Source organism: Mus pahari, chromosome 7, assembly GCF_900095145.1.
Source record: "Mus pahari chromosome 7, PAHARI_EIJ_v1.1, whole genome shotgun sequence".
Classification (NCBI taxonomy): Eukaryota; Metazoa; Chordata; class Mammalia; order Rodentia; family Muridae; genus Mus; species Mus pahari.
The window spans coordinates 106670300-106697350 of record NC_034596.1 but is presented as its reverse complement, the minus strand read 5'-3'; the positions used below and the strand labels follow the sequence as shown (position 1 = coordinate 106697350).

Below are 27051 nucleotides of genomic sequence, written 5' to 3'. Positions count from 1 at the left end.
GTCAAAAAGAAATTCACTTCGTCCTAGGAAGATTTCTTTTGAATTCACGTTAACACATCTGGGACAGGCCGTGGAGCTGGGGTCTCCGACAGAGTATTACCGCCCTCTGCAGACCCTGGGCTGACAGTCAAGCACACTAAGATCTGTGGCAGAGGGCACTGGATAGGGCAGATGTTGTGGGATGGGTTAAAGACACAATCACAGAGAAGTGGCAGGAGACCTCCCGAGTTAGGCAGACAGGTCACAGGATGTAGGAGGAGTGATATGGAGAGAGGCCAGAGCCGGCACCCTGGGCACACTGTTCCAGGGGAATCAGGGTCAGCAGGGTTTGAGGAGACTCCTGCTTCTTCTGGGGAGAGGGAGTGACAACAACAGAGCTCCGGGTTTAGAGGAGTCGAGCCCTTGGCATGGGCTACACCAATGGCTCCCAAGGGTACAGGCAGAGGGGTATTCTTAGCTAAGGGGGCTTGAAGTTGCTTGAGCTTCATTAAGCTTGTCAGTTACTCTCATTTACAGCTCTAGCGTGAGGGAGGGGCCACGCAGTACCAAATTGCAGGGCCAGAGTTCCTATGGGGCTAGGCCCATTCCGAATTTTCACCTTGCATTTGTTAGAAGTCCAGGGACCAATAATGTTGGGTGGGCACCACATAGAGTGCTAGAGAGTAAGTAGGAAGGAGGTCTTGTATAGGAATTACAGGGAAAGGGGTTTGGGTAGAATATCCAAAGGTAGCTGGGTGTGGTGGCACACACATTTAGTCCCAGCACTTGGGAGGCAGAGGCAGGCGGATTTCTGAGTTCGAGGCCAGCCTGGTATACAAAGTGAGTTCCAGGACAGCCAGGGCTACACAGAGAAACCCTGTCTCGAAAAAACAAAAACAAAAGCAAAACCAAAACAAACAAAAAAAGAATGTCCAAAGTCATTCTGGGTAGAGTCGGCCGCTGAGCCTCCCCTCCCCCACCCTACTCATTAGACACTCAGAACAGAGTACTCACTTGTGAAGTGGGGCTTTCTGGCTGTTGGGGACAGTTTCAGGTGCCCTGTTTAAAGTCGTATTGGAAGCCTAAGGGGCTCCCAGGTTTCCTGGAGGACCTAGATTCTACAGGGAAGAAAACCAGTGTTGTACTAAACGGAGGCTCAAGTTCTAGACCAGTCTGAGCTACATGGCAAGGCCCAGTCTCAACTTCCTGTCCTGGAAAAGAAATGTGTGTGTCTGAAATGCACATTTGACTAGCTATATGGAGTATTTTCTACGCCTGGCACCTGCAGTAAGAAGCCTAGAGTCACCCAGCAGTTATCCAGGCACTGCACGGCTGAGGAGTGGAGCTTGGCTGCCCCCAACATAGGAGCCCTGCCCGGGGAGGACCAGTTCCCTCTGACTGTCCAAGAATTTGCCACCACTCTACCTCTGTAGGAATGTCCCATATCCGATGTTCAGGGTAAGCCTAGATCCTACCGTCCCTCTCTGGAGCCTGCCTCTGCCTTAGCCCCTCCCAGAGCTAGCATGATTCTGAGCCCCAATATACGTGGCTCTCAACCTTCCTAATGCTTCGACCCTTTAATAATACAGTTCCTCGTGTTGTGTTGACTTCTAACCATAAAATTATTTTTGTCGCTACTTCATAAATTTAATTTTGCCTCTTTTACACATCGCCATGTGAACCCTCTGCTTTTCTGATAATCTTAGGCGACCCCTATGAAAGGGTCATTTTATCCCCAATAGGTCGTGACCCACAGGTTGAGAACCACTGCCCTATCCCCTTAATAATGCCTTTGCTGCTAGGGACTATCAACATGGGATGTTCTTTCCACAAGTCCCTGTCACTGTCTCTTCTCTTTACTCCTGTCTTTGCTTGAAGGTCACCTCTTTAGTGAGTTTCCCCCCTGATCCCTCTTGACTCCATCCTGCATGGACCTGTGCAGAGTCAAAGGCTGTCCGTCCGTCGAGGTACATCCCTGTTCCTTTAGCAGACCATACTCATATGCACTGGTTGAGCCTAAGCCTGCCACAGAACGGTTCTTGAGAAAATGATGGCTGGATGTTGAACGCTGACACCAACCAGCCCCCTTTTCCCTCTTCCTCCATGTTGGGCAATGCCTCCACAGCCTAGCCCCTCACTTACCCTACATAGGTCTTAGGGGAGAACCTGTGAGGTGCAATGACAGTGAAACTGCTGCCTGCAGGACCAGCCACACCTGCCGGCTCACTCGACATTCCTCAGGCTGGTCCATCATCTGTGCTGAGAACCCTGACACCTGCCACTCCAAGATCCCTCTCTACTGACATATAGATGACAGAGGCTATCACAGAGACACAGGCCGGCTGGTACAGGCAGAACCTCTCCAGATTTAGGGTGCCATTTAACCTGGGAGCTGTCTCAAGAGCGTATCTCACTGTGTAGCTGATGTCCAGACCTCTTAGCTCAGGATAGTGCCTGCGTCCTGCCAAGCTGCGGGGGGTGAGAGGGAGGAAGGCCTCTGTGAGGGGGAAGAAGTTCAGGAACCACAGGTTTTCGGTTTTTTGTTTTGTTTTGTTTTTTAAAGATTTATTTATTATTATACGTAAGTACAGTGTAGCTGTCTTCAGATGCACCAGAAGGGGGCGTCAGATCTCATTACGGATGGTTGTGAGCCACCACGTGGTTTCTGGGATTTGAACTCAGGACCTTCGGAAGAGCAGTCATTTCTCGTCAGACCCCGGGGACCAGAGTTTTTGTTGGAGAGCATGGCTGCAGAGCAGGCCAGCGGCAAGTCTCAGTAAGGCAGACCTTACGCACCTTGTGGCTCTGTTCAGGAGGCCCAAAGAGGTGTTGCTAAAGTGTGGATCCAGAAGGAGTCCCCCACCCTCCTCGGGACACAAAGGAAGACAGAGACACAAAGAAGGGAGGCGGGATTGGGTACTGCATAGAAACCGGGCTCACCACAGGTAGGAGCTTTCTCCAACAGTGGCTTCCAGGAAGAGCACCCAAGTGGGACGGGTCACTAGAGAACAGCCAGGAATTGCCTTGTGTTCCACAAGAGGGCGCCCTGCTGGCTCTAACTGCCCAGACCTGTGTAGCAACGGGATAGGGGAAGTAGGAGAGGAGTTGGGGGCTTGGGGTGAAGGTTTGCTGGGTGAGTGATGGATATTTGTGTGACTCTCAGCCTCTGAAGGCCACCCTCAGGGTCAGGGATACAGCTGGAGCAGAAGAGAACTGCCGCTGAGCCTCTGACTTAGCGCCCTGGAGGCGCTCTGAGCTGGGGCAGCTGTGCAGCAGACAGGGCGCAGAACAGAGCCCCCCATCCCCATCCCCGGCTGATGAGTATGGGGCCGTGGCTGAGAGAGTGAGTTCTTCTCCGGGAGTGGGGCGTGCTTCCCAGGTCAGCCCCAGGAGCCAGAGAAGGAGCTCCGATTTCCATCCTGGGCGACAGCGTGGACTACTAAATCTACCCTCTTGTTTACACTCCTGGTGAACTCTGACCCTTGTATGAAAAACAAAAAATGCCCCCTGGTTAAAAATACCAAACACACGAAGGTAAATTCACAAAAGGGTTACTATCAAGTCGGGCTTCTGGGATGAGGGAGGGGCCCTGCGCAGGAACTGCTGAGGCTGGCCGAAGGGGGAAGGACTGAGGATGGATAAGAGGCAGGAACCACCTTGACTCTTCAATTCCGGGACACCATAAGGAACCGCCCCCCAAGCCTCACCCATCTGAGTCCACAGCAAGGTCTTGGCTGACTGAGTCCTACCCTTGAATCTGCCCCCTCTGGGTGTCCAGGTGTGCTCCCCTCCTCCCTGTCACCTGGAGAGTCCCTATCAGTTGCTGTGGCAGGCAGTACTGGGTTGGATGAGCCCTCAATAGCCTTCCTTCTTGTGTAGGCTGGCCCTTAGGACCCTGGTGACCGGTCTCTCCCGGCTCCCAAGATGGGGACAGTTGGGCCTCTTGAGAGTCAAACTGATTCACTCCCCACGCTGGCCTCCCTCCTTGGAGAGCTAGGCCGGGAAGGGCCAGGTCCCACGAACCCGGACACCCAGACCAGAGCTGGAGCTCTGGATCTGCGGCGGGGCTCCGTTACCCGCGTGGCCCTGGCTCGGGGCCACCCGAGGGCGGCGCCTGCGGGGCCGCGCTCGCGCTCACGGGGTGCCTCGCCCTGGCCGCGGGCCGCGCCGGGGGCGCCCGGGGCGGCGGAGGCGGATGTGGGCGGGCGGCGCGGGCGCGGGGCGGGGAGAAGGCGGGCCGGCGGCGGCGGCGGCAGCACCGAGGCGGCGGGCGGCCGGCCCAGCGCGGCAGCGCACGCGAGTCCGGGACGAGCGGAGCGGACCGAGCAGCGCCCTGCGGCCGGCACCGCGGCGGCCCAGATCCGGCCAGCAGCGCGCGCCCGGCCGCCGCTGCCTTCAGCCGGCCCCGCCCAGCGCCCGCCCGCGGGATGCGGAGCGGCGGGCGCCCGAGGCCGCGGCCCGGCTAGGCCCCGTCGCCCGCACGCGGCGGCCCGGTGAGTCCCCGCGCCGCGCCCTGTTCCGGGCCGCGGCCACCCCGCTTTGTTCCCGGCCGCGCCGCGCCTCGGAGCAGGAGCAGGAAGTGGCCGAGCGGAGGCCTGGGCGGGGAGCGCGCGGGGCCGGGCTGGTCGCGCAGGAGGCCCACGCCGGCGAGGGTGCGGGCGGCCGCTGCGTGACCTTGGGTGGCCGCTCCGCGGGACCGGGTCGCGGGAGAGGGGCGCTGTTGGTGTGCGCAGTGGGGGCCGCTGCGCCCTGGGGCCTGGGGCTGCCCGGGCACTCGGCCAGCGAGGGTAGGAGAAAGGCTCGCCCCGCGGCCTGCGTGCGGTGGGAGGGCCCTGGGAAGGAGAACTCATTTCCCACGGACAGAAAGTTGTGCGCGGTGGCACGGTGCCCAGGCTAGCCCACAAAGGACTGCTAGCCCTCCTGGGCCCGGAAGCTGCTTCCTGGACTAGGTGGTTTCTGGAGGTGCCGGGGCCTTGAGGACTCGTGGCGTGGGCTCGGTCTCCCGGATCTAGGATACTGGTTGAGCTGATGGAATTGTCTATAGAGGACTGGTTTCTAAGTTGGGCGGTGGTGGAACCTTGGGCCTCTGCTATGTGGCCAAACTCCTCCTCCCCCAGGCCCCTGGTCTTGCTCCAGGTGGCTAGCCTTGACTGCCTAGAGCCATCACTAAAGTGAAGGGCGAGTCGCCTTGGTGGGGCCCCAGCTGGGCGTGTGGCTCACGGGCCAGTGTCCCTGAGGGGCTGAACTCTTAAGACTTAACAATAGCAACCATATGCCCTTACGGCAAGGCATGGTGGGAAGAGTGTCCCATGCTTAAGGCGGCTTGATGTGGACATCGGCGTTAACATTGCTTTGTTTCTTCACTTCTTGTGTATGAATTTATTTTTACACGGCTCTGGACAGCTGACTGTCATCAGCAGACCTTGGGGCTGGGTGGGGGTAGGGGACATCCACGGAGAGAGAGATCTTGTAGTACAGCCCTCTGCCTCCAGGCCACACCCACTCTGACAGTCACTGAGCTGGGATTTCTTCTTGGCTTATCTTTTTCTTTCTGGCTTTTAGACGCCACCTGCTTGCTGAGGGAAGGGCTTTTCCTTCTTGGGCCAGGTGTGGTCTTTCCTACTTTGGCATTTGACACATAGCAGCCGGCCTTACTTTGTTCCATATTTAGCTTCATACAAGGCAAAGTGACAGAGACTCTGGGTGCCAGCTTGTGTCTTCTGGGCTAGAGAGATGACATAGAGGGTTGTCAGTCAGCTGTAGTAGACCCTAGTTGGGATCTATTCCACGGTGGCCTTCCAGTCTTTTCCTGGGGCTGTCCACATGAACTCCAGGTGGAGGGACAACACAGGCTTGCTGGTCAAGGGGTGCTCAGATGCATGTTCCCAGAATGTCCAGAGTTGGGGATACTTGAAGGATAGCTAGGCACCCCTCCGGCAGAGAAGCAATGGGTGGGATCTTTGCGAGATGTGCTTTGCACAGACTAGCTGGTTGGCCACTGCAGGACCCTTCGTCTTGTGTGTTACCTGCCCTGTTTGTGGGCTCCCAGATACTGTAATTGTGGGTTGTAACTACTGCTCTGGGTACTCCCAGCAAGCTGTCTCAGAGTCTCTCTGTCTCAGGCATAGAGTAAAGACTCGACAGAACCATACGTGCTTCGTGCATACTCACCAAGTGAATGAGACAGCTCAGAGGCAGGGTGCTGTGTGGCCGAGGGGAGCTGGGCTTCTGCCTGAGGAGTTTTTAGTTTTGTCCTGGAGGACTTTGGGCTCAGCGTATACCATTCCTGTTCTACCTGTGCTTTCCAGTGTTTGCGTTCCCGTGTTCCTAACTTGAGCCGTAGGGACCCTGCAACCTGCATTAGGCCTCCCAGACTGTAGGGGGTGGTGAGACAGTGGTAAGCCACCCCTCACTAGTGCAAGGCAGAGCAGAAGCAGTCAGGGCTGCCTGGAGGAGGTGGCCTATTTGCTGGAGTAGCAGATTGAACAAGCTGCCTAACAGGAAAAGCCTTCTGGAAATGAATGTTTCCAGCAGAGGCCAGGAAGGTGGGGGTTGCACCCCAGGCCACCAGGCCTGGATGATCTGGGTGTAGCATTTACTGGAGGGAGGTCTTCTATAGCAACCTTTGGAGCGACAGGCAGGCTGGCAGGGTGTAAGGGTGAGGAGGGAACCTAGGAACCGGAGACGGGTGGATCACATGAGGGGACATGGGTAATTGTGAGCCTTTGGGCTCACGAAAGCTGGTCCCAAGCAGGACGCTGTCTCACGTGCTTTCTCGGCTTCTTCTAGACGCTGCGGCCAGGCCGGCTGGGCTCAGCCTGCTGAGAAGAGACTCCGAGCATCATCCCTGGGTTACCCCTGTCTCTGGGGGCCACGGGTACCATGAACGACGTAGCCATTGTGAAGGAGGGCTGGCTGCACAAACGAGGTCAGTCCGCATGCCGCAGGAGAAGCAGGCCTGGGCCTGGGTCTGCCCAGCTCTTCTATGTGGAACCGGGACAGGAGTGGGGGTGGTGTGGTCTATACTGACCCAGCAGGCAATGTCACCGCCGTATCAGAGCGCTTGCTGTGTCTAGGCCTGCCGGACAGGAGGGGCATCTCCCTGACATGGGGCTCTAGGCCTGCTTCAGGAGTGTGCAGGCCCAGCTTTTCCCATAGTATGGAGGTCACGGCCTCCTCCTGGGGCCTCTTGGCTGGAGGCTGAGGCCCTGTGCGGGGCCTGCCGTGAGTGGCTTGGGGGTGGGGCCAGCTGCTGCAGCCTCACTCCTGGCTTTCCTGGAAGGCAGCAAGGACGTGGCTGCTGTTCCAGGGCTGGCAGAGGAGTAGCCTGGGCACTGCCCAAGGGCTCCTGAGGGCAGGCAGGGCAGGGCAGGGCAGGGCTGCTCGGCTGGGCCCTTTGCCCACGTCAGGCCCGGATTTCAGAAGTCAGGGGGCTCAAAATTGAAAAGCTGACTGAGACAGACTCTTCCCAGGCCTGGGGCCCCTCACCTCCAGCCTGCCTGGAGTAAGTTTCAAAGCCAGTTCCCCCAGGATAGTCACTTGTTCTTGCCCCAGGGCAGACATCTCACCCCCTCTGACTTCCTCTTCCTGTAGACCTGTTCTCTCCGGAAGCCCTAGGGTGATCCTTGCCAGTCCCAGCCTCTCCTCCCACTCTCCTTCCTGGCTCTCTATAGAGGGAACTGTACTTTTGGGTGTCAGGAGGAGGACCCAGATACAGAAGATGGGAGGTGGGAACAGAAGTTAGTTTTAGGACATGGGGCTTTATGGGTTATCTACAGCTCTGGCGGGGAGGGGCCATAGCTACGAGAAGTGGGGGAAGATGGTTGGGACCCAGGAGGGCTCAAGCAGGGGTGAAAGATGTGGTCAAGTGTGCTGAGAGGTCCCAATCTAGCAGCTGCAGAGCAGATTCTGTGCTGGGCTTTGCCAGGAGGCTGTGACCTTTGGCTCCTGCCCCCACCTGACTTCCCTTTTTTTTCTCCTGTGCATCCTTCCCTGGCCTAGTAGGAGTCCTGCCTCCTAAGCTCAGATTCCTGGGCCATGCCTTGCTGTCTGCTTCTTTGGCTCCCTCTTCTCCCCAACCCTAGGCCATACACAGTCTATTCCATGCACACGTGTAGTGTATGGCTGTCAGAGTTAGGGCCAACCTAGAGCTTGCTGGGCCTCTCCCCAGGTAGGAACTCTTCTGAGGCCCGGGAGTGTCATATTGCTCCTTATCACTGAGCCGACCGAAGGGGCCAGGTAGAACAGGACATTAGGTCCTGCGGGCATGCAGAGGCTGTGTTTGAACCTGATTTGGCAGCTCTGTCATTGTCCCTCTCCAGAAGAAGAAGGTCATTGTGTTCTTTAGGTCTTGATTTTTTCCCCCGTGCATGCCTTGGAAATGGTGGGTAAGGCGGGTGAGCGTGTGTTAGCTGTGGGATGACAAGGGGACACAATGCCTGCCTGCTCTGTGAGATGGACAGGACTGCCTGTCTTTGGGGTGGGGTCTTCCCAGCCTCAGGCCAGAGAGACGTGCTGTCCTCATGGTCCTTCATCCTCCTCCAGCCCCAGCCTAGGTGGTAGGGGCTCTGCTGTGGCATCTATGCCACATTCCTGGGCTGCGTCCTCCTATTCTGCCTTGCTCTGGCCCAGCCAAGACCCAGGCTTGGCCTGCTGCTGCTTGCTGAGGCCTTGGTGATCCTCGTTTCTCCCTTGAACACAACCACCCTGTGTACTGTGGGCTCCGGCTCATGTGTGCATCACTAGTTTGGGGTTCTAGCCCTCTCCCTGTCTTGGATTGCCATGTTAGACTTCTAACCGGAGGCCTTTATGACTTGGCTGGGGTAGGCAGGGAGGGAAGGTTATTGCAGTTGTCCCTTAGTGTTCCATGATCCTTCAGACACCTGGATATCCCTTATGTCCCTCCCTCTGTTGCTTTTGTAGGTTATAGCCCTGCAGACTGGGAACAGAACCCATCTTTGCTAGGTCTCCCATGTCCAGCCAGGGGCTTGGAGCACATTGGTTCTTGGCTCCTCCTCAAGCTCCCCGTGGGCTGACCATGCCTTCAGGCTATTTGGGCAAAGAAGAGAGGCTGTTCCTCTTCCTCACTCCATGGCTATAGAGACCCCAGGTCCGGGATTCTCCTACTCCTTGGGAGTTAGGTGCCTGCTTCTCAGGAAGTGTCCCCAAGCCACTTCCCAGGAGCTCTGTTTGTGCTCTGGGCCAGAGGGTGCCCAGCCAGTGCCCGGTACAAGAGCAGACATTCAACAGCATAGACCCGTGGGAGACTGGGCTTGAGCTCCTAGAGATGAGAGGTGGCTGGTCTGATGAACCTCGGTGCTGGTCCCCAGACGCGGAGGTTTGGGGTCGATGAACCATGTCTTTCTTCTTAACAGCCAGCCTGGGGTTAAGTTGCAGGTGTGGTTGAACTTGTCTGTGACCTCTGATTTCAGCCTGCAGGTTGCAAATGAGCTGAGGCCACAGGCCTGTCTATTAGTCTTTTGGGTTCTTCCCTCAAATCCCTGATGCTTGCCGGGCTGTGTGTGAGAGCTGCCCTGGCAGAGACTGGAGCCAGGGAGTCTTCTCGCCTTCTTGGCCAGGTTAGCCATTGTCTGTGTCTGTGTCTGTCTTCCCAGCTCCCAGCAGGTGGCTAGACCCAAGACAGGGAAAGGTCTGAGAACGAAGGGCTATGCGTCGAAGAGTAGGTGGCACATGACAACTGCAGGGCCACCTCGTGCAGACTCAGTTGACTTAGTTGAGGGACCCGGCAGGGTAGGAGAAGCCAAACTGTTTTCACTGGGTTAGTACCTGGCAGGTAGACACAGTTTGGACAAGGGTGGAGGGAAGCTGGGGTATAGTATGGGGCTCTCTGGCTTTGGGTGTGGATCCCTGAGTGCTGAGCTCATGGTCTCTGGGGAGGGTCAAGGGTCCCAAGCCCAGTGGGCAGATCAGCATCTAGGGACAGGAGTAGTGCCATGCATGGGGACTGATCCTGGGAGAGGTAAGCATGTGGCATTCCTGGAGACCTGGACAGAGATGGCAGCTGAGTGTTCTGGACCCACTCATGGAGGGGGCAGTACCCTGCGGTGTGCGGCTGGGACTGAGCCTTGGCTGGTGCTGGGACTGAGTTTCCTGTTTTGTGAGCGTGTTGAGTTCTCCCTTAAAAACAAACAACAAAAGAGGAAGCCAGGCGGCCTTCCACTGGGGTGTGGGGGTCAGTCCGGCCCGGCCTGGTGACTCCCCAGAGTGGGCAGCAGTCCTCTCGGCTTCCTGACGACCATCTTCTGGACAGAGTTGCCCCAGTGGGGCTGAGCCACATGGAGGTCACCAGGAGGTGAGGAAAAGTGTGGGGACATGGGACTCCACTGAGCTGCTGGGTCTGGGGCAGCCTCTTGGTCCTGCCAGCTCTGCAGGGTGGCCAAGTGCACTGAGACCAGGAAGGGGGTGGGGTGCTGTGTGGATGGCCAGAACTGGGGCTACTGTTGCTGCTAGGAGTAGCTCGAGGGCTTGCATCAGGCTGGTTCCTAGAAGTGCCATGGGGTAGTGGGGAGAACTGTTCTGTCCTCTGGCAATCCTCTCTGCCCAGTCACACCCGAGCCAGGCCCAGAGCCAGCACCAACCCTTAGGCCCTCCCTGTAACAGTAGCTGTGGCTGTCCCAGCCACCCCACCATGGCTGGTGATCTACCCACACCCAGCACTTCCCCAGCAGAGTCTGCCTAGCCAAGACCTACACAGCGGTGGGCAGAGCAGCCAGGAGCCTTTAGTACTGGTGGCCTGTCTGCAGGTAGCTGCATGCCTCGTTATCTTTTGCCTCTGAGTGACTTTTGTGTCACCTCTCTCCCCTGTCCCCTCTCTTCCATTCATTTAGTTGTTTTTTGAGATGGGGTCTTACTTTGTAGCCCAGATTGTCCTGAACTCAAGCGAGTTCCCTTCCTCAACCTTTTCAGTGCTGGAGATATACGTGGTGCCACTATGCCTGGCCTCCTGATATGTTTTTGCTTTGTTGGTTTGTTTGGGCTTTTGGCATAGGACTTAGGAGGTGGTGGTAGGCATTGTTCTAGAGAAGGCTTCCCTGCCCTTGGCCCAGGGTCTGGCTGACCCATGTAGGCTCTGGTATCTGTAGGGTGAAGGCAAGACTGGGGCTGGCTCTGTCTCAGCACATCCCTTCTGCTCTATCTGGGGCTGGCTCTGTCTCAGCACATCCCTTCTGCTCTATCTGGGCCTCCTTTTATTTGTTTGTTTTTTGAGACAGGGTTTCTCTGTGTAGCCCTGGCTGTCCTGGCTCACTTTGTAGACCAGGCTGGCCTTGAACTCAGAAATCCGCCTGCCTCTGCCTCCCAAGTGCTGGAATTAAAGGCGTGTGGCACCACTGCCTGGCCCTGGGCCTCCTTTTAAAATGTAGTGTATAGTGTGTGTGTGTGTGTGTGTGTGTGTGTGTGTGTGTACGTACGTGTACGTACATGTGTACGCATGCGCGCAGGGGAGGGGGGACTCTCATGTGCTACAGCCAGCATGCATATGTTCCTTGGACAACCTGTGAGTTGGTTCTCTTTTACCATGTGGATCCCAGGGATCAAACTTGGGTCATCAGGCCTGAGGACGAGTGCCTTTACCCTCTAAGCCATCTTTCAGGATTCTCTGGGTCTCTTGTGCTGTGCCACAGTGAGGTAGAGAGAGAGGATGGGTAAGGGGAGAGCGCAGCTTTTGGGATTCAGCACAGTAATGTTGTGGGGTCTGTGAGCTGTCTTGTGTCTGGGGAAGTAGGGCGGATGAGAGGGGTTGGGCTGGTGTAGGGAGGCTAAAAGCCAGCATAGGACGGTGGCCCTGTGGCTTGCACAAAAACTGTGGGACTAAGGTGAACTGGATGGTCTGAGTGGTACGGGAGACTTGGGGGGGGGGTGCATGGTGTGTACAGCAGAGTGGGGCTTTGGGCCGGCCTTCCTTTCTGGTACGGGGAGGGTGGGGACTGCTGTGGAGGCAGTAGGTAAGTGTAAGATGTGGGTGGGTAGACTAAAGTCTGGACCAGTGCTCCCTGTGGCTCAGGGAGCTGGGCTGGAGGTGTCGGTGGAGAGGTGCGCCACCCACTGTGGGTTCCAGGAAGCTGGAGAGACCTTGGGACGCATTGCAGTCAAGCGGTTGCTGTATCTTGGCTCTTCTCAGCTGAGGCCTGCCTGTGCAGTTTGTGTCCTGGCCGTCCCTTGGCTCTGCTTGTTTCTTGACTCTCTGTGACCGCCAGGGTCCATTTTCTAAGCCTCAGTTTCTCCAGAAAGCTGGCAGGTACGTGGATCCTGCTTCTTGCTAGGTGAGATTTTACATTTGTGGGCTGTGGCAGAAAGCGCACCCAGGCCCAGTGGAGTGCCACTGGCCATTGGTACCCCACCCTGTGAGACCCACATGAGCACCCCTCTCAGACAGGCTGCACATGGGCTGTACCCTGGAACACCAGATCTGGGGTTTCACTGGCTATGGGCAGCACACCCCTCTACTCCCTGCCTCTGCCCAGAGCGTGGTCATTGAGTCTATTGGGGTCAAGTGACATGGGTCCAAGGATCTGCACAGGGGCCTGGGGGGCTGGCCTCGGAGATGACCTTGCCACCTGCTGACCACCCACTGCCCAGAAGGCAGCCAGAGCTGGGCTAATGGCCCCAATGGGCTGCCATCAGCAAACCGCTTGCTCAATGTGCTGGAGAAGGTAAATGGGCGCCCGGCAGCTGTCGGTGCGATGGATGTGTTGGTGGTAGGGGACGTTTGGTCGCTGCTGTCAGCTGGCGCCTGCTCCCCAGGCCTGCTGGGGCTCACTTTGCTGTGGAGAAACAGCTCGGTGCCGCCTGGCGCCTTGCCAGCTGCCGCCTGCCACTGCCACCGCCACTGCGGCAAAGTGTTTATCCAGCAGTTTCCCCAAGAACCAGGGACTTGGAGAGGATGTTCACAGTGATCAGGACGCAGGCCAGGCCAGTGTGAGAGGACGCCAGTCATGCCTCGGCCTCTTGAGTGATAGGATTAAAGGCGTGCCCTGCCTTCCTCTTTCCTAGTGTGGTGATTTAGGTACAGGGGGCCCTGGTGCAGGGACTCGGAGGCTCACCCATAGAGATGCTGGAAGGCCTAGACCTTGAGGCACACCAGTGAGTAGCACCTCTGGGTACCTTTTCCCCTAGGATTGGACAGAATCTGGTCCTGGAGGTGGAGGTGGGCCTGAGGGAGCCCTGAAGTTGTTGGGGAGGCCTTGCCTCTTCCTAGGTGCTGGTCTTGTTGCTTAGAAGATGGAGCAGGTCCTTGGATGGAGTGGGTCCCGGCTGTCCTCTCTGCATAGCAGCTGTGAAGCCTCCTGGATGGGCTTGCAGATGTGTATGGTGGAGAGCTGGGTGGGCTGAGGTGTGAGGACGGGCGTAGCCCTGGGTGTCTGCTGTTCTGCTGGGTTTTATTTCTCCTTGAGAAGCTGTTGTCAGGCTTCTGTCCTCAAGAGCCACAGGAACCGCATTGTGGAGGAGGCGCTTGGTCATTTGTCATCTGTCCATGTGTTTGTTAACACGGGCCTGGTGAGGCACTGCAGGTGGAGGAGCCTGCACGTCTGTGGACCGCGTGCACCTGTATTCCCAGGGCTGTGTAGCCAGGTGGAGGGCCCTGGCTGCTGTGCTGCCCAGCTGGACTCGCCCGAGTTCAGGGTATCAAGCATCCAGACGGGTCAAGGGAGCCAAGAAGAGCCGGGTTGGGCCAGAGCCTAGCACTTCCACAGAGGCCAGAATGGCTCAGGCTCAGTCACTCCTTGCTGGACTATGAAGGGCTTCAGGGAGACCTGCCAATGTTTGTATTCCCAAAAGAGACCCCCAGGGTAGGCAGGAGTACTCCTAGATACCATGGAGCCCCGGAGGACCAGGGCAGCCGCCTCTTGTATTTGTGTATCATATTGGCCCGTTTCTGCAGTGAAGTGAGGTTTGGGGTCTGTCTGGTCTGAACTCATTAACATTCGGGCCACAGCCCAGGCTGCAGCTGGCTCAGCCAGTACCCCCAGTGACCAATTGGCTAGACCTTGAGGCAGGAGATAAAGAAAGAGATCTGTGTGTGTCAGAGCTGTGGCCCCCTTTCCTGTGAAAGGGAAAGTCCTCCTGAGGCCACTTGACTTTATAGTTCTCCTTGGCCATGTGGCCTTGTGTGCTTTGTGTGACCAGGGAGGGGAAGGGCACCTAGGCACTCTGTGTATGTGGGGCTGGGTCCTTACCTTGTCCTCTTCCTGGTGATTTCCCCGTGTCTGTAACTCCAGGTCTACAGCCTGGAATCTGCCTGGCCTGGGGGCTGGTCATGTAGGCTTAGGAGCCAGTAGGAGATTCCGTGTCATGGTGGTGGTCTACGTGTGGGGGCCAGAGCTGGGGCCTGCACTGGGTACAGTGGGATGGGCAGCAGTTGGCAAATCAAGATGGATTTCTGGGGCGCGGGTGCGTTGCTCATCAGCCTCCGTATTCAGTTAGTGTCCCGGGGAGCAGCAGCTGGTGAGATGGGAGGGTACTCCATCAGGGGCCGACAGCTCCAGACTGGTGCTGGCGGGTGGGCACACACGGCGGGTGGCCCGGGAAGGAATGGGATGGGGGTGGGCTGTGTACTCCCCAGTGCTCTGCCGTATTACCACAGCCCCCTCTAGGCCCTGTGCCAGGGAGGAGGGGCTGTCGTGGAGCTGCTGGGCGTGCGAATACCTGCAGGTGTGTGCCACCTGGTCAAAAGCAGGGCTGGTGCCCAAAAGGGTTCCTGGGACTTTGCAGAGCTGAGTAGGGACCCTGTTCTGTGTTTTCAGACCCTCCTCCTCCTAAGGAGGGAGAGTTGGCTTTGGTGACCGCTCTGAGACCCCCCAATGGCTGTGAAAGGTGGCTGTGCTGGAGAGCTGGGCTTCTGGGAGCTAAAGATGGGAGGCGGGTTGGGTTTACAGGTGCTCTAGAGGTTGCATGCAGACTGTAGGCCCTTGAAGAGAATCAGAATAAACTTGCCTACGCCCTGGAGGAGCCCCGGCCACATTTGGGCACTTGGCAAGAGTCAGGAGGACTTTCTTGCTTTGCTTTCCATTGTGAGGGCCGGGGTCTGCATTGGCGCTGTCAGACCTAGGAGGTCTGCAGCCATGACAAGAAGATGGGATCCCTAGCTCTTGTAGCTGCTCACCCCTGGGGCGGGAGTCTTGACCTGGTAGTGGTTCCATTCATGTCTTCCCCGGTCGCCAAGAACCTCCCTCCATCACTTAGGTCCCCTCTCTGCCCGCCTTGTGCAGGGTGCGGGTCATTCAGAGCAAGGCCCCTGTTCGGAAGGGGCTAGATGGTGCGAGGTGGATCATGGGTAGAGCTGATACACTGTACTGAGCAGACTGTATCTGGCCTGGGAAAGTGTTCTCTGGGAACACCCGGATTTGGTACACACCACCGTAAGAGGGTAGAGAAGGAAAGCTGGCCAGCCTCACTGGAGCTGTGGAATACAACTGGGGCGCTGCCTTATGCCCAAGACCACGGTGCTTGACCTTGTGACTTGATCTGTGCCCAGGAGCACCTAGTGGTAGGTGGTCTGGACAAGCAGTCGTTCACCACACATCCCTTCAGGTGACCTTGTTTAGGGCCCAGTGAAGCAGGCAGGCTTTATCCTAGACAGAGCTGGGGGACCCCAGCCCTGTGGGTTGCCCCTCCTAGTCTCAGCCTAGTGTCCCCTCAGATGAAGAAGTTGCCTAATTAGTTAGTTCCCTGTTGTTCAGACTCCTTGCTCGGCAAAATGTAAATTAAACATTTTTTCCGGGTGTCAGTATGAAAAATGACAGTCGCTGGGAGATCACAGAGGACATCTGCTCCGATTCCTGAGTGTGGCGCCTGCGTATGGCTGATGTTGCAGAACTGGAGGGGACAGTGTTCCTGTGTACCTGGGTGACTGGGGTGGGACTCAGCTGGGCGTAGCACCCCTGTTCCAGCTGCGGCACCTCCTGGGTCTGCTGTGCTCCCAGCTGCGTGCACTGCCAGTTGTGCTCTGGTGCCAGTGCCTTCTGGGAAGGCTGAAGTGTCCCAGGTCCCTTCCCCACCTCACACTGTCCTCTCTCCGAATCTTATGTGCCTGGGTCCTCTCAGGCGTCTGGGTCCTCACAGTGGAGTTCCATGCAGCTCCTTATGTCTCCCATCCCCTGCAGGGGAATATATTAAAACCTGGCGGCCACGCTACTTCCTCCTCAAGAACGATGGCACCTTTATTGGCTACAAGGAACGGCCTCAGGATGTGGAGCAGCGAGAGTCCCCACTCAACAACTTCTCAGTGGCACGTAAGTGTCTTAGCCACGCGGGTTGGATGGGGTGGCTAGGCAAGCCAGCAGGGAGGCTGAAACTGCCCACTGAGAAATCTGAGGAGAGCCTCCTGTTGGTCCTAGGGTGCTGGGCAGTGCTGGCCCTGAGTCACCTCCTCTAGGACTGGTGAGTGGCCAGCTCTGGCAGGGCCAGGGAGTCCTTGCTAGAAGGCTGACGGGTCCAACATGTACTGACGGGACCTGGTCTAGAGAGTGAGTTGACCAGGGTCCCTGTGGATTAAACAGCCACTCAAGGGCAGTCCTTGGGAACTCTTGGGTAGATAGCGAGAGGAGAAGCTCCCGGCTCTAGGAGTGAATGACATCCAAGGACCATCTTTGTAATTCTTCTCCCTGGGAAGGCAGCCATCGGAAGCCCTTTGCCCTATGGGTCTTGTGGTTCCCGTAGCTGGAGGGTCAGTGGGAGTCAGCCCTGTTCCAGGACTGGTGAGGGTGATAGAGCTGGGGACACTGTGAAACTGTCTGAGAGCTTGGGGCTGAGATGCTGTGTCCTTGATCTCTGTGCCACATTGTCACAGCCCCGTTTTACCCAGAGCTGGACAAGGATCCGTCTGACAGTGTTAAACAGCAGTAGTAAGCCCGGGCGGTTACTAAGTGCAGACTCTGGGATCCTCCTTGGGCTGCAGTCGGGAGTGTAGAGTATGTGCCTAGCATAGCTTGGTCTCCATTTATCCTCACAACCTTCTTGAGACGCTCTTGCCCCTCAGGTAGCTCTGTCCGACTTGCCTCAGATCCTAGAGGCTTTCATCTCTGGGCACTTGGCCAGTCCCCAGGTCTGCCCCGGAGTCTTAGGGCTCAACATAGGTTGCTGCCTCTACAGCTGGATAGGAAAGGAATCCCAGCTTACTTATGCAGGAGGAGGGAAAGGGGCCTCTCTGGAGCAGACACATAGGTAAATGTACTGGCCAAGGGCCGCTGGGCAGTGGGCAGGGCTTGGGCCTCAGGAGGTAGACAGTTTACGCCTAGCTGGGAACAAAGCAGGGTGGGGCTGTGTTCAAGCTTTTCCTCTGAGGTGGGTTCTGGAAGGAGGGGCTAAGACCCCCACTTGGTGCTAGTTTTCATCTGCTTGTCTGACAGGCTGTCTCAGATGTGCTGGAGACAAGGCTCAGGGTGATTTTTCCTCCCTCCCCCCACCCCATGTTGACATAGGCCTTTCCCAAGGCTGGGCCTCAAGCCCCTCTTGGCCCCTTGCTTGGCAGACTGCCCCTTGCTCATTCATTGGAGCCTGGAGGCCCCTTACATTGCCAGGACCCAGACGATGGAATGTGGGAGGCCCCTCAGTCCCTCCTGCCTGCTTTGCCAGGAAGCCCTCTTGCTGCACACATATCCTCAGGGCCTGGGCTGTTCCCATGATCCACCCTTAAAGGTGTGCATATTCTAGGTGTGGCCACCAGGTGTTCATGCTCTGGGTCTCCTGTTCCTGTGTGTACTCCCAGTGTGAGGCTTGGGTGCTGAGTTCATGTGTGACTTTTCCAGAGACTGTATGTTGTTGGGGAAACAGCAGGATACTTCTGTACCAGAAGGGATGGGTGCACTGGATCCCTGAAGCCCCCACAGGAGGTAGGGCTCAGCCCTTGAAGGCCAGAGGAGCTTCAGTAGTTATGGTGTAGGGCTAATCGATCTAGCTTGACTGGTTCCTTCACCTTCAGAGCAGAGCATCTCAGCTGTGACAGGTCTTGGGTCTCAGTTCTTTGAGAGGAATTAGGGCAAGGAGAGAGGATGGAGCTGGGTGTGGTGGCTCGTGCTGTATTCCTGGCACTCAGGAGGCTGAGGCATGATTACCTCAAGTTCAAGACCAGCATAGACTACATAGTGAGTTTCAGGTCTCTCAGAATTATATGGGAAGAAAACAAAAATGCCAGCGGTGGTGCCTAGAACCTGTAAACTCGGCACTTGAGAGGCAGAGGCAGGAGGATCGCTGTAGTTTGAGACTTCCGGTCTACGTGGGGTTTTCCAGGACTGCACAGCAAAGACCCTATATCAACCAAACAAAGAGCTTTAAAACTTTAAAAATTTTTACATTTTGTTTTTTTTGTGTGTGTAAAGAAGGGTGTTTTGCATTTTGTTTTTTTGTGTGTGTGTGTAAAGAAGGGTGTTTGCATTTTGTTGTTTTGTGTGTAAAGAAGGGTGTTTGCTTATTTTATGTGTGGTTACAGTGCTCTTAGAGACAGGAAGAGGGCATCAGCTCTCTGGAAGTGGAGTTACAGATGGTTGTGAGTGGCCACATGGGTGTAGGAATTGAACGCTAGTCTTCTGGAAGAGCCGCTGATTGATGAGCCATCGCTCCAGCCCCTGAGATAAATATGTGTTTGTTTGCTTGCTTTTCAAGACAGGGTTTCTCTGTGTAGCCCTGGCTGTCCTGGAACTTGCTCTGTAAACCAGGCTGGCCTCAAAGTCACAGAGATCCACCTGTGCTAGGATTAAAGGTGTTCTTCACCACACCTGGCAAACACATTTTTAAAGTGAGGATGAGAGGCACCTTCCTGGGACAGGGTTGAGGTCTGTCTGGTGAGGACTACGAGGAGAGTTTCACAGAGGGACAGATAGATGCTCCCCTGACTTCTTTAGAATGCCAGCTGATGAAGACAGAGCGGCCAAGACCCAACACCTTTATCATCCGCTGTCTGCAGTGGACCACAGTCATCGAGCGCACCTTCCATGTGGAAACGCCTGAGGAGCGGTGAGTGCCAGGGTGTAGCGAGGGCATAAGGAGCAGTGGGCTATTCCCCTGCTCAGGGCCATGATGCTTGAGAGCCTGAGGCCTCTGCTGAGTCCATTCTGGAGAACTAGACTGGAGCACTTGTGGGATGAGCAGGGCATGATGGGAGAGCTCTCAGCATCCCAGGTGCCTTGATGCTTCTGATACTCTTGAGTGTATGGAGACCCAGGTTCTGGGTGGTTGCCTGCAGCTTCAGGACCAGGCAGCCAGGCAGCTGGAGGGTGAAAGCCATGCGACAGCTCCTCCTGGCGCCTGAGGCCTCACTTGACCCGCTTGCTGCAGGGAAGAGTGGACCACCGCCATTCAGACTGTGGCCGATGGACTCAAGAGGCAGGAGGAAGAGACGATGGACTTCCGGTCAGGCTCACCCAGTGACAGCTCAGGGGCTGAAGAGATGGAGGTGTCCCTGGCCAAGCCCAAGCACCGTGTGGTGAGTCTGGGCTCTGCTTCTGCTGGGGCTGCCAGGGGTTGTGGAGGGTCTGGTATTCCTGCCTGGCTTCCTGTATGGGGCTGAGTACCCCCGGCTCCTCTGGACATGGGCCGAGGACACCTGTTGGCAGAGTGCTTGTCTAGCGTGCATGGGACATGAGACCCCAGTACTTAAAAGCAAGTAATATGAAGATGCCCGCTGACTCCCAGGGCCCAGCACTCCAACTAGACTGTACAGAGCCCTTCACTGACTACACAGGCCAGCACATGTGAGAATGGGCCTGGCTTGTGGCTAGCTCTCTTGCTGTTGGCTAACTTGGAGGAACCTTGCTCACTCTGGACACTGTCAAGCCAAAGGCGGTGGGCATATGGTTTATTACCATGGGCTAGTTGTGGTGAGCAAGGGCTCTCTCTAACCGGGCTCTGTCTACTGCCCGCAGACCATGAACGAGTTTGAGTACCTGAAGCTACTGGGCAAGGGCACCTTTGGGAAGGTGATCCTGGTGAAAGAGAAGGCGACAGGCCGCTACTATGCCATGAAGATCCTCAAGAAGGAGGTCATCGTTGCCAAGGTGCAGGGAGTGCCGGCTTGGAGGGAGGGTGAGGGGAGTGGGATGCAGGGAGGATGGGTGCTCATTTGGTTCTGCATTCTAGGATGAGGTTGCCCACACGCTTACTGAGAACCGTGTCCTGCAGAACTCTAGGCATCCCTTCCTTACGGTAAGCAGTGGGCCAGAGTGGGTCACTCCCACGGTGCTGCCTTTGTGCCCACACACTGACAAGGGCTTCGTGGGCATCAGGTGGGCTGATGGAGGGGTGGGGCTAGAAGCCTGCCCGCTGCTGTAGAGTGCAGGAGGCAGGAGTGAGTCTGGTCTTCTTGCCGCAGCTCTCCATCCCCGCAGTCCCTCAGACCCGACTTCTAGGCTGGTCCCTCAGGGTTTACTGTAAGTGAAGCTCAGTTACAGTAGCTTGATGAGTTCCAGGGTCAGCATTTTGGGCTTATTCCACCTGTGGTCCATGATGGGAAGGCTGCCGGGTGGCTCAGTGCACCAGTTCTAGAAACTGTAAGCTGGGCTGGTGAGATGGCTCAGTGGGTAAGAGCACCCGACTGCTCTTCCGAAGGTCCAGAGTTCAAATCCCAGCAACCACATGGTGGCTCATAACCATAACCATCCGTAACAAGATCTGATTCCCTCTTCTGGAGTCTGAAGACAGTTACAGTGTACTTACATATAATAAATAAATAAATCTTTTTAAAAAAAAAAAAAAGAAAGAAACTGTAAGCTGTTGTGTCAACCTCCCCACCTGGAGGCTCTTGGGAACCCCAGAACTTGGTACAGTTAACTTCTAAGCCATCTTGCCCTGTAGTTGAACCTAGACCTCATGTCTCTCATCTTAAAATCCACCAGTTGGCATGGTGGCCTGCATCTGTTGTCCCTGCTGTTTTCCAGACCAGCGTGGGCTACAGTGATGGCTAGGATGTGCCCTGATCCATCTTGGGGTGGCAGGGGGGCAGTGTCACTATGCTTAGGCTTGCTCTGCTTCCATTCCAGGCCCTCAAGTACTCATTCCAGACCCACGACCGCCTCTGCTTTGTAATGGAGTATGCCAACGGGGGCGAGGTAGGGCCACAGGCAGCTTCAGACCTGGGCACTCGATGGGTGAACTTGTCCCTCTGAGAGTTTTGGAACCTTCTCTGTAGTACAGATCACTGGTGCTGCCTGGCCATGTGAGCCTGTAGCTGCGTGTTTGGGGATGTCTTATTTCTGCTGAGTTGGAGTCTCGCAGTCTCCAGTTCTCTTTGGGAGCTAGTTCCTAATCTTCCCTCTGCCTGTGGGTCAGGGTTGGCGGGCCCTCACACAGGCCCTCCTCAGCGCGCTCCACCCCACAGCTCTTCTTCCACCTGTCTCGAGAGCGTGTGTTCTCCGAGGACCGGGCCCGCTTCTATGGTGCGGAGATTGTGTCTGCCCTGGACTACTTGCACTCCGAGAAGAACGTGGTGTACCGGGACCTGAAGGTGTGCTCATGGAGCAGGGAGGGTGGGGACTGGGGGCCTGGCCTCACTGACTGAGTTTCCCACACAGCTGGAGAACCTCATGCTGGACAAGGACGGGCACATCAAGATAACGGACTTCGGGCTGTGCAAGGAGGGGATCAAGGACGGTGCCACTATGAAGACATTCTGTGGAACACCGGAGTACCTGGCCCCCGAGGTGCTCCGCCACTTCTTGTGTGTTCCCCCACACCCTCCCATGCCCCGACACACGTTGACAGAGTCCCCCATCTAGGTGCTGGAGGACAACGACTATGGCCGTGCAGTGGACTGGTGGGGGCTGGGCGTGGTCATGTATGAGATGATGTGTGGCCGCCTGCCCTTCTACAACCAGGACCACGAGAAGCTGTTCGAGCTGATCCTCATGGAGGAGATCCGCTTCCCACGCACACTCGGCCCTGAGGCCAAGTCCCTGCTCTCTGGGCTACTCAAGAAGGACCCTACACAGAGGTAAGGGCTACAGGGCTTCAGGCTCAGCCTTCGGACAGTACTGCTGCCCACTGTACCTGACATAGTCTCAGTCACATGTAGGGTGGGGTGGTCAGGCAGCTAGGGGTATCCCCACCCTGCGAGTATCCCCGTGACCTGTCACCTTGCATGGAGTGTCTGAGCCCTGGACCTGTCTCCTACCCACAGGCTCGGTGGGGGCTCCGAGGATGCCAAGGAGATCATGCAGCACCGATTCTTTGCCAACATCGTGTGGCAGGATGTGTATGAGAAGAAGGTGTGCATCTGGCCACTGTGCCCATCTCTGGATCACACGTGTGTGCACACATACAAACACTCTCACTCTGGCCACTATGCCTGTCTCTGGATCACATGTGTGCACACATGCAAACATTCCCTTCCATTTTTGATGGCTCAGACACCCATGCTGGGCTCACAGCCTTGTGTAGTCACATGCCCCCCACAGAGCCACAGGGTTGTGCACACCCTCCTCGCTCGCTCACCTGCCTGCCGGCTCGCTCGCACAGTAGAGGGTAGTATGCTGCCCTGAATACCTCGAGCAGTCAGTCTCCTGGCCTCTCCAGGCCCTTGATTATGCCCCTGTTGCCTACACCTGTCCCTTGCTCCTGCCCTTCGCCTGGAGATCTCATGTGCCCTATGTCGTAAGCTAGCTGAGGGTGGAGGGCAATGTCTAGGTGTCTCCAACTCTAGGGTGAGCTTATCCCACTCTGGGACAGCCCCTGCCCTTCTGGCACAGTGGAGGCCACTGCAGAGAACAGAGCCCCTTGTACACACCCCTAGGTGTGATTCTCTTCAGCTCCTGAGTACCCCTGTCCCAGGCTGATGAGGGACACAGCAGGTGGTCTCAACACTATACCATGATGTGTTGGGTGCCCTGTCACCAAGCCTGCCTCCTGCCTTGAGTGTTCCTTCTAGATAACAGGGCCAGCAGCATGTGGGGGTACGGATGGCCTTTCCCGCCCACACCCAACTAGAGACCCCATGAGTCAGAGTCTGAATTGCCCTCACACCAGATTTGGGGGGATGGCATTTGAGGGTCCTTGCCTGTGAGACCCAAAAGGATGTTAGCAGCCTTCAGTGCACACACCACTCTGCAGCTTATCTTCTTCCTGGGCTGTCAGTGAGGCGGGCGGGCTCACCTGAAGACTACTTCAAGTCCTTCCACAGCAGTGGTGGTGCCGCCGCACACCGTTAGTCCCAGCACCTGGGAGGCAAAAGCAGGTGGATCTCTTGAGTTTGAGGCCAGCCTGGTCTATAGAGGTAGTTCCTGGGGCTACCCAGAGAGAACCCCAGTTTCAAAAAATAGAAAGGGAAAAAAAACAAAAAATCAAAAACTACAACTCAGAATGGAAATGACAACCAGAGAAAGGAGTTCCCACTGCCTGGAGGTGGGCAGTCACTACCCTCTCATCACTTTGGGCATCTCTGGGCTTGCTCTCCCCTGCCTACACTACCCTACCCAGTTCCATCTAGAGCTGTTCCCTAGTGCTAGTGCCCACCCTGTAGGAGGTCAGTATGGCCCGGAGAGGAGGGGCCGGAACCCAGTAGTAACCAGGCCTTCTGTTGTTCCTCAGCTGAGCCCACCTTTCAAGCCCCAGGTCACCTCTGAGACTGACACCAGGTATTTCGATGAGGAGTTCACAGCTCAGATGATTACCATCACACCGCCTGATCAAGGTGAGGCCACCCTGCTCCATGCCCTCAGTTTCCAGCTGACACTCCTGCCTTTTTTTTTTTTTCCCTTGAACTGGAGTTAAATAGGTGGTTGTGAGCAGCCTTGTGGGAACTGGAACTGAACCTGGGTCCTCTACCAGAGCAGCCAGTGCTCTTAACCACTAAGCCATACTCAGGCCCAAACCCACACTCATGTAAAAAATCAAACAAACCCTTTGGAGGGTGGTAGCAGCCAGGTGGGGAGGGAGGGAGCATTCTGAGGGCCAGAGTCCCTGCCCCCTCGCAGGACCCCCTTGTATCCTCTGGCATGTGTCAGGTGGGCGGGCTGTTTCTGGAGACTGGTCTGAGCCCTCCTGTGGCCCACAGATGACAGCATGGAGTGTGTGGACAGTGAGCGGAGGCCGCACTTCCCCCAGTTCTCCTACTCAGCCAGTGGCACAGCCTGAGGCCTGGGGCAGTGGCTGGCAGCCCTGAGCTGCTCTGCGTTGCCGAGCCCAGAAGCCCCGCATGGGTCATCTGAACTGATGGTTTTGTTTCTCGGATGTGCTGGGGAGGAACCTTGCCAGCCTCCAGGACCAGGGGAGGATGTTTCTACTGTGGGCAGCAGCCTACCTCCCAGCCAGGTCAGGAGGAAAACTATCCTCGGGTTTTTCTTAATTTATTTCATCCAGTTTGAGGCCACACATGTGGCCTCAGTGCCCAGAACAATTAGATTCATGTAGAAAACTATTAAGGACTGACGCGACCATGTGCAATGTGGGCTCATGGGTCTGGGAGGGGTCCCGTCACTGCCCCTATTGGTCTGTCCACCCTGGCCGCCACCTGTCTCTAGGGTCCAGGGCCAAAGTCCAGCGAAGGCACCAGAAGCTCCTCACTGTGGTATGTGAGCTGGCCCTCCCTCTGGGCGGGGAGAGGGCACAGAGCTGCTTCAGCCCTAGGGCTGGCTGGCTGGGATGGCTAGGGCTCAAGGTTGACAGAGGAACAAGAATCCAGTTTGTTGCTGTGTCCCATGCTGTTCAGAGACATTTAGGGGATTTTAATCTTGGTGACAGGAGAGCCCCTGCCCTCCCACTCCCGCTCCTGTGTGGCGGCTCTTGGCGGGTACCCTGGGAGCATCTGCCTCACGTGAGCCCTTCTCCTAGCACTTGTCCTTTTAGATGCTTTACCTCTCCCNCTGTCCGTCACCCTGGCCTGTCCCCTCCCGGCCAGACGCTGGCCGTTGCTGCACCATGTCGTTTTTTACAACATTCAGCTTCAGCATTTTTACTATTATAATAAGAAACTGTCCCCCCAAATTCAATAAAAATTGCTTTTCAAGCTTGTGGTTTGCTTTCTGGTGTGGAGCGTAGCAGCCTTGTTAGTGGGTGGGTGGGGTGAAGGGGTGTGGCTAGGGTCACTTCAGGGTGGGTCCTAGGAACTGGTCCCTGAGGCTCCCCGGGGAGGATGGCCTCATGGCAGGACATGCCTGACAGAAGTGGGGGGACCTTGACTGTCTCTGGAGTCTACTCTTGCAGTGACCCTCCCTGGCCATCCAGCCCCAGCTGCCTCGTGTCTGGCGGAGCAGTAAGCCAGACCCTGATACCAGGAAGGATAGCACGCGGGCGATACAGTTCAAAAAAGGCTCAGGAGGCTTTCTTTGGTTGAGGTGACATAGAACATCTGTGACTGAACAGAACTGGGGATGTTCTGGGTTTGGATGGAGGTGACAGGAGCCAAGGTCACTCTAGAGTGTCAGCAATCCTGAGTCCAAGCGGCCACCTGAGTATGTTGCTGGTGACACCTGGTGACTACTGGTGGAACTGCAGCAAGCAACAGGAACTGCTCAGCAAAACATCTAGAGAGAGGCCTCCAGCCAGATGGCCTCCCTGAAGGTATGGACTACACATGTACAGAGCCTAGTGGCTGGTGGCCTTGCTGGGATGGTGTCTGACTACTGCAGACTTAGGGTGGGTGATGATCAGGACCTCTGGAAAATAAGAATATCCACTTCCAGAACAGCCAAAGATTTTCTTTGGATGACCACAAGCCCTCTGGAACCATACACAGCATTGCCTCCTGGCTTTGGTCGTTTTGTTTTGCTTTGTTTTTTTTGAGACAGGGTTTCTCAGCCCTGGCTGTTCTGGAACTCAGAAATCTGCCTCCCTCTGCCTCCCAAGTGCTGGGATTAAAGGCGTGCGCCACCACCGCCCAGCACCTACTGACTTTGAAGTAAGATTTATAGACAAAAACACCGAATCTGGATGGTGGTACACACCTTTAGTCCTAGCACTTGGGTTCAAGGCCAGCCAGGTCTACGTAGCAAGATCCAGTTAGGAGGGAAAGGTGGGGGAGGGAGAGAGAGGGGGAAGGGGGAGGGAGAGGAGTAGGGGGAGGGGAAGGAGGGAGGGAGGGAGGAAGGAAGCACTGTAGTGCTTTCTGTGGCCCTCAGACTCAGAGCTAAATCTTACCTAAAGTGACTGAAACGTAGAAACAAACACAGCTAAAGCCAGGGCTGGGCTGGCTACAGGCTGCTCTTTCCACGAGACCCCTGAGGGACGTGTTTTTAGTACAGAGGAGGGGGTCCTGAAGTTGTGCCTCCAACACAGAGGTGGGCAAAGCTCTTGGCAATGGCTTCCTGAGCCCACTGTTACTCCTGAAAGCTGCCCAACATGACCATTGTAGGTGAGAGCCAGACATCTAGGGAGGGCTATTGGGAAGTGGTGCCTCTCCCCAAAGGCAGGTAGGTCTAGCCTGGCCTGAACCACCAGAGCAGATGAGGGGATAGACCCTGTAGCCACAGTAGGGTCTGGTAAGCTTAAATGAGGCAACTAAAGTGGTCTACTTCATAAGGCAGAAATAGGATGGTGTTTGCCAGGTGTAGACCAGTGGGAATGAGGTGTAACCACCTAATGACTATAGTTTCCATTTAGGGAAATGACCAAAAAAGGAGAGAGCAAAGTTTACTATTTACCTTACGGGAACCGAGCTGAAGCAAGACCTTCTGAGTTGTGTTCTAGGATCTAGTTAAGTGTTTGTAGTGTAGCACTAGAGATGTGAGCAAACACCTATTCACCCCAGCTAGGGATCCAACGACGACAGAGTACAGATACCTCCAAAGCCCGACCTGGAGAACCAGTGAGTTTTACAGAGGTGGCATATGAGAATATAGGTTGTTTACAGGAACAGGGATGACTCAGAAGACAGCTGCGTTGTCAAGGTATGGGTGACAAGCTCATAAAAGCAAACCCCAAAACAAATTACATGCAGCTGAAGAGGCTAGAGTGGTCTGAGCCTCTGAGGCAAGCTGACCTGAGAATGTTTGGGAGGGGAAGCCCTAGTGAATCTGGTCAGTTTCGGGGACTTCCTAAAGTCCTTAGGTTTATTTGCTGAGCTTAAGGAGCTTCCCTGCAGGAGTGTTTTACCATGCCCCACACCAACATCCTGTGTCTTTTTTTTTTTTT

At 56.1% G+C, this 27051-nt stretch overlaps 1 protein-coding gene across 3 annotated transcripts; it reads left to right on the top strand.

Annotated features, from left to right (window-relative positions):
* The first annotated feature begins 3594 nt into the window (after positions 1-3594).
* On the top strand, positions 3595-24933 carry Akt1 (AKT serine/threonine kinase 1). Of its 3 annotated transcripts, none has more exons than XM_021201916.1 (14): positions 3595-3757; positions 6769-6907; positions 16101-16229; positions 18837-18948; positions 19270-19417; positions 19857-19988; positions 20071-20136; positions 20970-21038; positions 21308-21433; positions 21501-21629; positions 21705-21919; positions 22106-22193; positions 23512-23614; positions 23978-24933. In XM_021201916.1, exons 2-14 carry the CDS (start codon positions 6862-6864, stop codon positions 24055-24057), a joined length of 1443 nt encoding a protein of 480 aa, XP_021057575.1. In that variant the 5' UTR covers positions 3595-3757; positions 6769-6861; the 3' UTR covers positions 24058-24933. The 3 variants fall into 3 exon arrangements, with proteins under 3 accessions (XP_021057575.1, XP_021057574.1, XP_021057572.1); XM_021201915.1 differs by lacking the exon at positions 3595-3757 and adding an exon at positions 4196-4472; XM_021201913.2 differs by lacking the exon at positions 3595-3757 and adding an exon at positions 4196-4472 and having other exon boundaries at positions 24028-24928.
* The last annotated feature ends 2118 nt before the right edge of the window (positions 24934-27051 follow it).

Excerpts from the sequence above, each read along its gene's own strand:
- Akt1 (XM_021201913.2), top strand. The coding sequence starts at position 6,862 with ATGAACGACGTAGCCATTGTGAAGGAGGGCTGGCTGCACAAACGAG. Across the intron at positions 16,230-18,836 it reads CAACAACTTCTCAGTGGCAC|AATGCCAGCTGATGAAGACA; the intron begins GTAAGTGTCTTA and ends TGACTTCTTTAG. Across the intron at positions 22,194-23,511 it reads AGGATGTGTATGAGAAGAAG|CTGAGCCCACCTTTCAAGCC; the intron begins GTGTGCATCTGG and ends GTTGTTCCTCAG.